This window comes from Bacillus rossius, chromosome 14 (genome assembly GCF_032445375.1).
Source record: "Bacillus rossius redtenbacheri isolate Brsri chromosome 14, Brsri_v3, whole genome shotgun sequence".
Classification (NCBI taxonomy): domain Eukaryota; kingdom Metazoa; phylum Arthropoda; class Insecta; order Phasmatodea; family Bacillidae; genus Bacillus; species Bacillus rossius.
In genome coordinates this window covers 15,887,213-15,901,708 of record NC_086341.1, presented here as the reverse complement: position 1 = coordinate 15,901,708, position 14,496 = coordinate 15,887,213, and the positions used below count along the sequence as shown (strand labels likewise).

The 14,496-nt window shown below is 34.5% G+C and overlaps 2 protein-coding genes across 2 annotated transcripts in view; one reads left to right on the top strand and one right to left on the bottom strand.

Annotated features, from left to right (window-relative positions):
- Positions 1-3,557, top strand: part of LOC134538679 (dynein regulatory complex protein 8-like) — a 20,210-nt gene extending 16,653 nt beyond the window's left edge. Inside the window, exon 5 of the mRNA XM_063380098.1 lies at positions 26-3,557. Within this exon, the coding sequence (XP_063236168.1) occupies positions 26-34 (9 nt within the window). The 3' untranslated portion in view covers positions 35-3,557. The remainder of the gene's footprint in view (positions 1-25) is intronic.
- The window catches only part of LOC134538678 (delta(3,5)-Delta(2,4)-dienoyl-CoA isomerase, mitochondrial), a 14,767-nt gene extending 271 nt beyond the window's left edge, over positions 1-14,496 (bottom strand). The window contains exons 1-7 of the mRNA XM_063380096.1: positions 14,161-14,496; positions 13,044-13,197; positions 11,874-11,962; positions 9,337-9,464; positions 8,559-8,685; positions 3,557-3,710; positions 1,425-1,551 (exon numbers count right to left, since the gene is read on the bottom strand). Coding sequence (XP_063236166.1) covers positions 1,425-1,551; positions 3,557-3,710; positions 8,559-8,685; positions 9,337-9,464; positions 11,874-11,962; positions 13,044-13,197; positions 14,161-14,209 — 828 coding nt within the window. The 5' untranslated portion in view covers positions 14,210-14,496. The remainder of the gene's footprint in view (positions 1-1,424; positions 1,552-3,556; positions 3,711-8,558; positions 8,686-9,336; positions 9,465-11,873; positions 11,963-13,043; positions 13,198-14,160) is intronic.

The following is a 14,496-nucleotide window of genomic DNA, read 5'->3' as shown; positions in this document are numbered from 1 at the left end:
CGACTGATGTATTTTCTGTTCACAGGTTGACTGAATCAAATGTTGGAGTTCAACATAAACTGCAAGTTTAGCAAACATCAATCATGCTTAAAAGGGTAGTTCCCTTAATTATTCTGCTTTCAATTTACCCTCTTTTATTGCATAATCGTCGCACACGCATAATCATCGCAAAAATATTTTAGGGCGTCAAAATTTGGATTCAAAAAACCTCTTGCGTAAACCTCTCGCAAGATGTTTTTGGTCCCGCTATTAGATTCCGAGCGCTTTGTGTAGGTATCTTTTCCGTATAAAACAATGTAGGTATTTTAAAGTAGAAATCTAATATTTATTCGGAAATTACCTCTTACTAATTTAACGGAAATATGAAGTTATCTGAGGTGTAAATGTTTTTTAAAGACTTTTTAAACGTTATAACCTTTATCTGTTCATCTGCGTCGCCGCGGTGTACCGCTTATAAAAATGTAGCCAGCGCTAGTTGGAGTCATTCATGTTTGGTTATGTTGCACAAACGTAGTCAAATATTGATATCTTGCCGATTGCATGCAACGCATGCTCTCTGTCGAGTGGTGAGTTAACTACGATTTGATGGCCTGCACTCTTTCGTGGTAAGTGTGTACTACGACGATAGTTATGCGTTGGTTCAGGTTCGCATTCACATTTTGTTTTTCTATTTAAAGTTGAAGAAAGGTTTCTGTTGCACAAGTTATTAATTTAAATTGTTCGACGTGCTCTTCTATACTCCACTTTTAAATAAACGTACTTTCCATGAATGGGTTTTGTTTTTATTAATAACTTACCTAACAAATTTTTTTTTTCTTCGCATAAACGTCGCACCCCTACTTTTTAAACTTGATTTTAGTACAAAATGTGCGACGATTATGCGATAAAACACGGCATGTTAGCGCCCATAGATTCATAGTAAAACTATGTATGGATGCTTATAAATGATTTAATAAAATTATTATTTCATGTTTTGAAGAGATTTTACACGAAAAATTGTATTTCAACATGAACTGAAAGGTTGTCAATGTTTGGTACACAAATCAACAGTTTATATGTAGTCTGTCATTAAACCAGTATTTGCACAGAAAATTACCATTCTGAAGTTTTCAAAATTGTACTTGAAATACATATTATTATTTATTAATTCATTTACTGCATGAGTTGGGGATTGATATATGATAATAGCCATAACTCTGCATAACTAAAGATATATAATAGATATAATGATATTAAATTACTAACTGCACAAGTCTACTAGACACTTATGGAGTTGCACTTAGCTTAGTTGTGAAGTTAAACTAGCAGTGAAGCAAATAATATATGTCTACCTAACTGTGGCTTATTCCTATTGTAAAAAAACAACCTAAGTGTCTGAATGAAATACCAAATTACATATGCATTTATGTAGGTGCTATACTTACTATGTGATCCAGTCCCTCCTGTACAGAATGATCTCTTGAGTAAACAATACTTCTCTTCGTTAACTGGACCGCAACTGGACTTTTAGATGCTATTTCTGTAGCCATTGTAATGGCAGCATTCACCACACTGAAGAAACAAGATCATGTTTTTCTCTACCAGCTAATTTCCAAATGTTTCATCGTAAATTACAAAAGCAAAAATTCATATACTGTTATAAACAACATGCATCGGTGTAATTGTAATGTTGACAATTTCAAGAAACGTGAATCAGTAACTTGGGCATGAAGGGGTCACTGACGTAATGGAGGTTTGGAGAGCTAAGTATGGTAATGATAATTTTTTTTTTATATAAATATATAATTACCTGAAGTTTTCAGAGGTAATAAATATATTTTGCTTGTAATAATGGGAGTTTTCTATGGATTTGTCTTTGTGTGATGCACCCTGTTTTCTACTTGCACTATCTTTTACACTAACGAATGAAAGCTGTTTTGATTGCAATCTTTGTTTCAGGAAAAATACTTTAGCTCTCCAACTACGTTAACATTATTTATAAAATTATATACTTCAATTGGTGTTTTTTCTTGAACCCTCTTTTGATACAGAGGCTGGATAGAATTAGTTTGATTTTAGTGTGATGGTAATCACACTATTGCTTATCTTGTTCAATAAAATTTACCTTTGTATGTGTAATAAAAACAAATCCTATTTGTCAGAGATTTTAAATTAGATACAGATAAAAACTATATTTGTGAAGTCAGTTATATTTTTTGCTATGTATGTTTTTGCTTAGAAAAAAAAAGAATCTAAACAACCATACCTGTACTTTATCTTGTTGATGTTTTGTCAGCCCTCAGAGTTTTTGGACTTATGTTATTTTCCATTCTGTTTTTGAATTAAATAATACGTATGCAGGTTATCCGGGAAAGCAAAGTTTTGTCTTGAATGTTGAAACTTTGTAGAGTTTTGCTTTTAGTGAGTGTTGGGTTCAAGTGAGACCGGTCTCAGCGTAGTTCTTTTACCAACATCCCTGACTTCTATAGTTGTTTAGTAATTATCTCTCATGACCGTGGTGTCTATGAGACCGCTTATGGGTTTTTTCAAGCTACAGGAAAGTTACACCTACTGGTTCAAGAAAGGTATATGGATATATACAAAAAAAACTGACCTTTGAATGCATTTTGTTGATACTGATATCTTTTTTTTTAGCTAAAACATTTTTTTTGGCATTACATGGAAGGATAATGTGTCCGTGGTTTGTATGTGCATAACTGTATTGTCAGTGTGTTGTCCACATTATCTGTTTAGTATCACAGTTGGGTTCGTATTTCTGTCACAGTGTCCAAGGTTGTTCTTTGTCTGTATTTACTGTTTTTGTTGCAACTGTCTCACCCACTGTGTTTGTCTGTGCTGTGATATTGTTACCACTAATTCCTTCTACGGAACTAACATCTGACATTGGCTGACTTTGGCTTGTTTTTTGTACGTTTGTGTATTCTGCTTTCCTTGCCCGTTCTTTAGGTTTTGTATATGACGTATAGTGCAAACCAGCAACGGCATATGCCCTACGTAATGACTTAGATCAACCTTACACATTGCAAGAATCATTTTAAGATTGTATTTTTTTGATTTATTGCATATATGTACTATGTACTACCACACGACACTTCTAGTTTTACGTTAGCACACAATACGCAAACACAAAATAAAATATTGTCATATATACAACTATATATGACTAATGAAAATTAAAGCAGAATAGTGAAACATCTAAGGTACTTTCTTGCCAATTTTCCCCATATGTTATACCCAATGCCATGCTAGTATGTCTTAGAAAGCACAGTTCAAGAAAAAAACATTATTTATGTTTGTTACATGCTCAACAACAGTTAGGAAACTTTTGGGGTGGGCATGACATAAAGATACAAAGGACAGTTTCGGCACTACACTACAAGTAGGCAAGTACCGCTCTTAGGAATGAACTAGTAGCAGGTAGGCACCACACACACACATATGTATTGCTTGCTTGTGTTGGTCCCTATCTGCAGATAGTGCCTACCTTTGCCTGTGCGGTATGCATTGGAGCAAAAAAAAAATTGTTCGTGAGTGAAACAACAAATCATGTGCTAACCTCTCTCTGGAATCGCACACTCGGCTGACGAAGCCACACTCCTTGGCTTCGGGCGCCAGCATCTTGCGAGCGGTGTAGCAGAGCTCCCTGGCGAGACTGTCACTCCCCACGACCCTGGGCAGTCTCTGCAGGGTCCCCACGTCTGCGGCCATGCCTGCCAACATCGAACTGGCCTCGTCCCGCTCACCTCGCAGCTCCCGTGCGAGGCACAGCGTGAACAAGCACTCACCGGGCTCCCACGCTCCTACTCTACACCAGGAGCGTACTTCCAAAAATATAACATCACTGTGATGTACTGTCATTTACTAGCACTTTTTTTTTTTGTTTAGGTAATTTGTCAGCAGACACCGCTCTGAAGCGACATTATCACAGAATTATTGATTAAATTTTGTTCTTAAACCAAACGATTATATACAAAATTGAGTATTCTAAAAATTTAAATCCATCACCTGTATGCAAAAATGAACGCTCTTTGCGGAGTTTTTGTATGGCTTCTGATCTGCAGCGGGAATTATTCTCTTTGGAACCATGCGTCCTTTACTTTGAAAAGAGTGTGAAAATTTTATTGTGTGCATGTTGGACTTAGTTAAATAGTTTGGCTTATTTGTTTTGTTTTGCTAATTCTTTACAGAATTATTGAAAAACATTAAGTATATTTTTGTACTAGTTTTATAGTTTTCTTAGTTTTATAATTTTTTTTTAAAAAAGCGGTTTTTCTTAAGAGGATTATTTTTAATGTCATCATCACATGACACATTTTGCATTAACTTGTTACTCGACAGAATAACACGACATTGAAAAATGGTTGCAAGACCTTTCATATAAATTAATGTGTGCATCTGGCTCTCGGATTATCTTCAAAAATGATATCTGGTCCTCGAAAAGAGTGACATTATACATCACTGCTCTTGAAAATTTCCATAAATTCTTCCTGGTTTCCCCCTAACAACGCATCATTATTTTCCAGTCTCCACAATCACACTTGCCTGATAACATTGATTTATGAAACTACAACTACTAGTCAAAACATGTTTAACTTACAAATGACATGTCGAATTGACCATTAAATCTTTTCCTTCCACCCAAAATAGAGTTTTCACTGTTATCATTATCATTTCCATGTCTGTCACAATATATTTTCACATGGATACTGCCAAAATGCTCGAATTTTGGATAAAATTGATCTTCTAATCATGGAACCCAAGCACTTAAACATTAAACTCAATTGGTTTTGCTAAAATATTCACTTACGTATATGTTTTAAGGTAACCAGACTTTGTGGACTGGTGTGTAGTCTTCTCATCGTACATAGGACAACTGTGAGATTTGAGCTGTCATTTATTTGTCTGTCAGTTTAACTTTCAAATATCAAACTTTTAATTGTGTTCAAATGTACGTTGAAAGAATGTTACGGAAGCAGCTAAAGCTAAACAAATAAATAAACTTCAAAAATTTTAAGATAATAAATCTTTCCAGCTATACCTTGCAAACATTTTGGAGGATATAATTTCATCCGTCCACCTGTCGACCGTTAAAGCTTGGTAAACTTTTGACGGATGAAATTTTCCGGACCTTCTGATTGGCTTGAGGTCACGTGATTAACTGACAAGATGCGACGAATCATAGAGCCAGCTCAGGGTGGCCACTCTTCTGGGATAATAAAATTCCTGGTTTTTTCCAGGTTTTTTCAAGGGTGGTTTTTATCAATATTTGCATACAATTTGCATTTTTGTTACACAAAGCACACACAATATGATGTTTTATTGGCGTTAAACAATAGACAACTTAACTATAGGCTTAAAAATTAAATCAATGAACTTGCTTAAAACAAAACCAACCACCAACAAAAAATTTATAATCTCACGTCACAAAAATTACTCGACACCAAAAGCACGTGTTTTGCCTCTCTTGCGTGGCTGGCTAATGCTGTTCTTCCCATCCATGCTACCGATATTGATTTTAACATTACACAAATTGCAAATAGCGTGTGTCCTGCACTTTGGATCTTTCTCCACCCATTAAAACTCTTCCGTATATTTGTCATTGTACGTGGTGACCGAACTCGTTGACATTTTGATAGTCTGCGCCAATTACATGTTAGATTAAAAAATTCAAAACAACGTCCCGCACAACTAAACTTTTAAAAAAACTTGAGAAAAGTATCCGTGATACCATGACGCAACAACATGAGCGCAAACTAGAAACAAATATACATACAAAACTAGTGCTACCAACATGCCGTGCGAGAAATTACTACCACCCTACAACAACATTTTCAGCCAAAATGCTGTTGCTTTTGAATACAGAAACATAATAAGTATGGAAGTCTGAATTGTTAACGGTTTCTTACGTACTACAAAAGTTTTTAAATGCAATATGAACAAATTAACCTTCACAAAATATAGCACACGAGCACACTGTCGTGCTTTGACGGGTGGTGAACGTGCTCATTTAACAGCCGTATGTTATTGCGATCGTTACTTCATAAAAAAATTCCCGGTTCTAATAAAAATTCCTGGTTGATTCCAGGTATTCCTGGTTTTTTTTTTTTTAAAGAAATCCTGGCTATTTCCCGTATTTCCCGATTTCCCGGTTGGCTGGCCACCCTGCAGCTTAACATTAACTGTCTGTAGTGTGAAACACTAAATTTGATCAAAATTTGAAACAATACATTATTGATTGTGATCATGTGAATGGCTTAGATTATAAAAAACATTAAATCAATACTACACAGTTGATTCACTGGTTGTTTCTCTTAAGTTCAATTAATGATGAAAAAACAAAATTATGACTAAAATACAGACTGGTTTGAATACATTAATGGAACACATTAGAATCATCAATTAATAATCAAGTTTAGGAACCAACATTTTGTCCATTTTCCTGTGTTTTCTAGGTTTAGAAAACACCTTTTCATTTTCCCGAGCACCTCCTTTTTACAGATTTTCCCTGTCTATGCAAATTCTGAATTGCTGTTTAGCATAAAATGGGAACAACCATTTTTTACTTACACACAAAAAAAAGTTATTAGGGTACACTTAAGTGGCATTAGCAGATGTTGTAAATACATCACACCTGATGAAACTGATTAACGAAACAATTTGTTTAAGCAACACAACTTTCACCACAAATTAACTAAAAGAGTAATTGAAATTATATAGTTTTTTATCATACAATAATCCCTAGAAAAGATTTAAATTATGAGACCTCTAAAATTATAACTGGCTTTGAATCAAAAAGGCTGATAAAACTAATCTAACAGCAAGTAGTTGATTATAACAGTTAGCAGTATTTTGTTTTAAAGGTAGTACTCTTGAAAATATTACAACCTCCTTTGTTGACTTGGGTGCGCTTCTTGAAATCTAGTCTATAGAAGCGTGTTATCAATAGAAAGGTGAGCAATGGAACATTTTTTCAACAGCACACAGATAGGGCCAAGATTTTATGGTTAATTTTGATAAAACCGAAATAACTCCAAAATGTCAGGCAATACATTATGTAACACCGAAATGAAAGTCCAAGTTGTTAAATAAAAATTAATTTAAACAAAACTTTGCTAAAATTACTAACTTTTTTTTTCAATTTACAGCCAAAATTCAATGGATGACTAAGTTTTAGTAAGAAGTTTGAATCACAATATATGGAACAACACACCTCTCATTACCTTATTTTTACCCAACAAATTCTGATGTGTACTTACTTAAAATGCAAAGAGTCCTTGCAGATTAATTTTCTTTTCTAAGAAATTTTACCTTATGACACTATTATAAACAACTAGCTGCCCGACCCAGCTTCGCACGGCTATACTAATGGAAAAAAATTAAGCCACATCTCCCATTTACAGTAATGGTAAATAAAATAAAAAATCAGTGAAAATTTATTACAATGCTGTATAATGTACCGGGGAGAAAATGAATAGCACCGATGGTTTCCCGACTCGTGCACGCAACGTACAACTGATGTACCCGTACTTCGCTACAGCAGTCTACAGGCAGATCACTCTTGCGCCGCTCATTATACGTGCCCCTCCTTGTGGGTACGCCACTGCCGCGCGATGCCCGTTGCCATGGAGACGCAGAAGGCATGAACAATGCAAAATCCTGTTCTCATGCAGACAAAGTACCCACTGTTGCCTGGTTTTAACCACCCATGGGATATAATTTTCGGAAAATGTCATCCTGCGTAACATAAGGAACATTACTGTCAAGTTTCAAGTCTGTAAAATATATATACTTGAAAAAAAGGGCAATAAAATAACAAATTAAACACAGAGAGAGGAAAAAAAAAAACAATAGTTTAGGTTTGCGATTTAAAGTGATAAAAAGTATTTAAATACTAATTGAACTCTTATGAGGGTACTGATTGCTTTGTTGTTAATATCACACGGGTGCTTTTTACTGGTATGGGAAAATTAAGAATGATAAGGCATCTAGTGCAAGGCAACAATGTTAATAGGCAATAGGAAATAAACTTCTAGCGCCTGCGGCATTGTCAACACACACTTTTTACGTGTACTGCATGTTGTATCTAACCCCCTCCAACGCATTTGATTCTAAATTGGACTTTTATTAAGGATCCCTAATGTTATTGATAATATAATATAGCCTATAGCCTTCCTCGATAAATTTACTATCCAACACTGAAAGAATTTTTCAAATCGGACCAGTGGTTCCTGAGATTAGCACGTTCAAACAAACAAACAAACTCTTCAGCTTTATAATATTAGTATAGATATATATTTTATTTTTGAAATGCAGCTTATATCACACTCAAATATGCATCGTTTTAGTGTGAAAAAAGAGGGGAATACTTTTATCGCTTTTGTATGTTTAATACTGTGTGGTTGTAATATATTTAATAAGTAAACAAAATTCAAAAAACCAGCAACAAAGGAACATTAAATTTTGAAAACTGAAACTGACCTACAAATAAAACCATAGAATCTTGTGTCCACAAACAGTGTGTTCGTGTTACCGAGATGAAGACATGTAAGATGCGTTACCAATGTCGACCTCTTTCACTTGGAACCACGCGTCGCTGGAACACAGTCGGATGTCTGCAGCGACGACCAGATCCACTCCTCCGCCCACACACGCGCTGTGGATGGCGCTGATCACAGGTTTCGGACACTGCCACACAAAATTATGTGCATAAAAATCTACAGGCATAGAAAAAAACCACACACACACTCAAAAAAGAGAAACACAGAAAAAAAAACACATACTCAAAAGAGAGAGGCATAGAAAAAAAACACACACACTCAAAGGAGAGAGACATAGAAAAAAAAACACACTCTCAAAAGAGAGAGAGACAGGAAAAAAAACACACCCACTCAAAAGAGAGACAGAAAAAAAAACCACACTCAAAAGAGACAAAAAAACACACACACTCAAAAGAGACAAAAAAACACACACACTCAAAAGAGACATGGAAAAACACACACTCTACTACGAAATTTTTTTTCTTCATACCTATCCTGTCACCATTCCTCAAAATATTGTACTTTTAATATGTAATTATATAAATCAAATTACAATATGTATTAATCATGGATACTTAGTTCACAAATAAAATGTTTCAACACCATAGTTAATATTTCAAATTTTGTGTAGATTGTTTTATTTTGGACCCTTGAGACCTATATTCGGATTCAAGGGGCATTTTCAAAGTATTCTTCTCTGGATTCGGTTTCGAGAAAATTGAGACTTGACCCATTACTAGTCTTAACAACCTCACCCCACACATTACCTAGGTCTACAGCCAGTAAAATTTTTACCAACCACTTCTAAGGACGTTATGGAGTCTTGGTATAGTTTGATGGTTTTACGCAGAGCATTGCATCGCCTCGCAACATCAGCGTGTTCTTCAAAGGCACTCGTTAATGACGAAGAGTCAGAAAAATCCAGACCTGCAACAAGACAAACAGTCAAGGGGCCCGCCTAGTCAGGGCTTGTATGTGTGTTAGTAAGGCGGGATGATAAGTGTGATGCTCGCTGGTTTTTTGATGGGGTTTTTTCTCCTCCAAGGGCAATGCTCTGAACTGGCACGCAATCTTCTCATTGTGTATACGACAACTATGACATTTAAGTGATAACAGAAAACTATATAACAGAGAAAGGAAGTTAACGGTGTAATGAAACCCCTCGAGTGCTTTCAATAATCTGTACCAGATGTTTCATGCATCAAAATTATTCTGAAAAACCATTTTAACTCATCTAAAAATACAGTTTCAAAACAAAATACGGAAACAGAAAAACTACTCCTTTTCTACCCTCAGAATATTCTTAAAAGCTTTACATCAACAGCCACCACTAGGATATCTTGAACAGTTTTCAAATCACATGAATTTTTTTGAAACTCTGCATACCGTACGTGTGCCCAGGTAGGCTGGGGCCTTTATGCACTTTTGTATTGATCATGTTCTAGAAATGGATTTGATTTGTTTTATAGAGTTTTATGTTGCACTATTTTGAACAGTGGTTTAAAGCTATTGGACTTCCAAGATTATTGTGGGCTTCTAACCACTAAGTATCGACCCAGTGCACTTAAATTTGAGTTGTACCCTGGTGTTGGTATGGAACCTACTACCATCGCCACATACGCATGATGCGAGCTTATTTTTTTTTAACTTCTTAATGGACAGAGGAAAAAAAATTAATGCTTCAAATATTTGTAACAACAAAGGAAATATTCCATTTCCATGCAATATTGGAGCTACAGAAAAGTCTGTTTAAAATTTTAAAGTAAATGGAGTCTACTATACGCAATGTCGTGGATGGCACATGCCAAATTTGTGCCATAATCCTTTACGAGAAACCAAACCATTTTCTTTTTAATTCTTTGCCAAGAATTACTATCAAAATGTATGCTATTCACTTGACATCCTATACATATTTGCTCACATAGTGTAGGGGCAATTCTTACGTTCTGACAAGACTTCGTTCTCAGAAGTATAATTTTTATGCTTTATACAGTGTCATCTATTTACGTCGTACCGATTTACGTAGTTTCGGATTAACGTTGCTAATGTTTGAGTACTCATGTTTCAATTTAAGTTGTCGCCGATTCACAATAACGTCGTTTACAATGACCGTAAATCTTTATTTTAACCAAAACATTGTATATAATTCGTTTATAATTCTTTGTTTCCTTCGGTAGTTAATTTATGCTATGTAGCGTAAGCTACACGTTCACTGCCTTATCTTATCATACATCATGAGGGACGCTTCCTGCTCTTACATACAGTATGTACTATATATCTGTTTTTATATTTCAATCAATAAAGGTAATAAAGCAGCTGGTTAAATAACCATTCTATAAAGCTGAGAAGTACTAGTTGGACTTGTTTCCCACGCTGTCGGTTGTCATTTGCTGATAAAATTGCCCGTTGTCACGTCTGTATGCCAGCGCTTCCGGCCGACCTTGGGCCGTGGTCGGCCGGTGGCATGAAACATGGCTCATTTTGCGTCGTTTCTATTTACATCGCGGTTTTCAGGAACTTAACCCCGACATAAACCGAGGACTTACTGTATTTTGTATTTAATTTTTTTCGAATGAATAACTGAAACCATCCAATTAACTGTCAGATATTTTAATCTCATGAACAGACAAAGTAGACTGGTGAATAGGTATACAGTGTAAAATAAAATGAAAGAATAACAGGCTGCTAGACAACAAAATTTACAGTGAAAAATTGGCAGCAATGTAAATGCTCACAGGCCGGCACATATCCGTACTTGTAGAAAAACACACACACAATAATACAAATTTATTACGGACTTGTTTAAGCAATGTTTCACTAGATGTCCTAGATTCCTCGGGCAACAAAAAACAGCAGGCAAATAACTGTGTTTTCTTTCAGTGTGCGCCTTTCTAAAAGTCTCCCCTGTGAGTACTTGCGCAAGTCAAATTTTCACCTTTAAAAATATTTAATTAGAATAAATTATTCCCCAAACATAATTCATGAGTTATTTTCTTAATAAATAAAAGGGACTATAAACCAAAGGCCTATGCTATTAAATGCCATTTAAAAATAACAGTGCCACAGAATGTTCAAATCAAACGTAAATCAATTCACTGATTAGGGTGACAATTTTAGTTTTGAGTACAATGTTTAAAGACAGTTACTAATATATAATATTAAAAACTTTTTCTTAAAAAATTAAGTTTTGAAAATGTATACAATAATAAACAAATTCAAAAAAATTAGGCTGAAATTCCATTCTTTTTATATTATCTTGAAATTATATGGCTGTATAGCAAACTTTGAAAAAAAAAAAAAAAAAAAAAAAAAACCTCTAATAAATAATATAATTACCTGCAGTGAAAATCTTTCCTGCTCCAGACAAAACAATAACTCTGCAATCCGGGTTGTCACCAAGGGCAGTAAAACATTTCCCAATATCACTGAATAAAAAAAAACTACAATTCACTACAAATCACAACTTTAAACACAAACATAACCTATGAGAGTAATGACTGCAGACAATTTTTATGGGTAACATGTAAACGTTTGGTAAAAGTTTGATGGGTAGCTGCAAAGCTGCAAAGGTGTAGAGGGAAATTTTTTTGACGTGATAACATCTTATAAATTGATGAACGCCGGTTGCACGCACGTAAAAGCATGACTCATTGTCACGTTCTGCCTGATCCGAGTGTGCAAGAACCGGCCAACCACCATGCGAGAAAATCTTATATAATATCAAACAAGTTAAGGCGGGCTTTTTAACTAATTGTTCATAATTATATATAGACAAATTATTTAAATTAAATTTGCAAAAACTGTAAATAATATTTGAAAATTAAAAAGTATGCAATTGTTCATCAATGCTTTCTTATGACGTTATCACGTAAAATTATCATCCATAAACCGACTTTACAGACAACCCCCTTGTTTATATATTTGTTTCTTGTATTTGCAAGAAAAAAAAAAAAGCCAATCAGCTCCTGTTAAAGTTAATCTGACAGATGAAATCAAGAACGAAGTTCGAAACCTGCCACAACGCTGTGTCTGTCTTCTACGATACCACGTCGTAACATCTGAAACAAAATGTCGCATTTGCATGCCACATTACACTAAGGGTTGCATATTTTGTATATCACTCTGACATCGTCCTGGGCTATGCCCTTCTGAGCCCCGATGTGTCACCAACTCCCTCCTCGCCCGCCAAAGTGCATGCGTGCATGTTTGTGTGTATATATACACACACACACATACACAAACATAAAGTTTTCCATTAAACAATTTTTTACGTTTACGATTATCAACCAAGTTTTATAGTCACACTTTTGCAAGTGCAAGAGGGCCCCTCAGTGAGGAACTGCTTGAATCCGAGGGGAAGGGGGAGGGGTGGGCCCCCCTTCCCCCCTCCCCTGATTCTACACCCATGCCTACCATTATCAAAGACTCAACAAAATAAATAAATAAATTGTAGCTTTTGTAAACGACTGATAAACTTAGCCTTCATAAAAGTAAAAGACAACTTACCACCACATTGCCCTGTTCATCGCATTTAGTTTTTCTGGCCTGTTGAGTTCGACATGGAACACAAATGGCCTTGTCTCTTTTACGGACAGAGTTTCAAAATTCAACTCTTTGCTTATATTTGAGCAATTTCTGGCCCTTAGCAACAAGTCTGTTTCTGAAACACAAAAAAAAAAAAAAAAAAAAAAAAAAAAGTAATAGCTAAGAGGCTTTATCATAATAAGCTGTAAATCATGAACTGAAGATGAGAACTTATTGAATTATCCATAAAAAATTATTTCCTTATTATTGCTGAGTAACTTTAGATTAATGTATAAATACATTTTTGTATGTATTTTATGTATTTGGAATAACATCCCATTTTTACTGTATGCATGTTCTTATGGAAAGCAAGTAAATAAATGATCATTTTTGGAACAAGTATTCAACACTCCAACAATTTTTTTTACAACTTTCAGAATTAACTAAGTGATTCTGGTTTAAGGACTACAGAGTGTAGCTGCTTTTCCAAAAGCAATTAAATTACCTGACAAAAAAATTTTTATATCTAAAATTAATAATTTATTATTTCCTTTTGGTGCAGTACTTTGTTATGAATAAATTAATTTTTATTTTCAGAATGATTTTGTTATTCATAACTTTATCGTTATCGCTATGTATACATGCAACACATTGATGCAATATGTCATTCATGTCTGTGGTCTTGTGGTGAATAACCAACAAAGGTATAAATCCCAATGACAGCAATTATTTAAGATATTTTCAACATTCATGGCAATTGTGGAGTTCAGGGCTTATCTAAAAAAATTAAAATATGTCCAATGAAATGGTTAGGGTATTAGTGATTTTGGGTAATTGTTTACTGTACTGACTTTTACAAATGAAGTTGAACTTAACATTAAAATATGTATTTACCATACAAATAGTAGTTGAAAAGTCCGTTATTCGGCTTTCCGAAAGTTCAACATAGCTTATCTCTTATTTTAAAAATTAAAATTAATTTAATTAATGAACATTTCAGGTGAACAGATGTACCTGCACTGTTATAGTACATACAAAAGGTGTCAAATTATTAACAATAATGTAATATATTTTTATTTTGTGTATTTATTTTACTTACTTTTCATTGCTGCAATTCCTTGACCTGATATTTTTCTCAATATGGACATATTCAACCTGAAATACAAAACAACTGGACGCGTACTCAACTACTTACTGGGTCGGATTAATTCTTATAAAATAAATGCATAATCTTATTGCGGCTTCGCTTGTTTCTTTGAATGTATATGCTAGGGTTAAAGGTTATTTATTTATTTTCATAAAATTGAAGCTAGCTTTCGATACTGCTGGATATCACTAATTAGCATAGGCAATTTGTTTCACACCCCTGAATATTTATTTTCGTGTAACATAAATATTATCATTTTATAGTTGTACTCATAGATAACTAAAATAG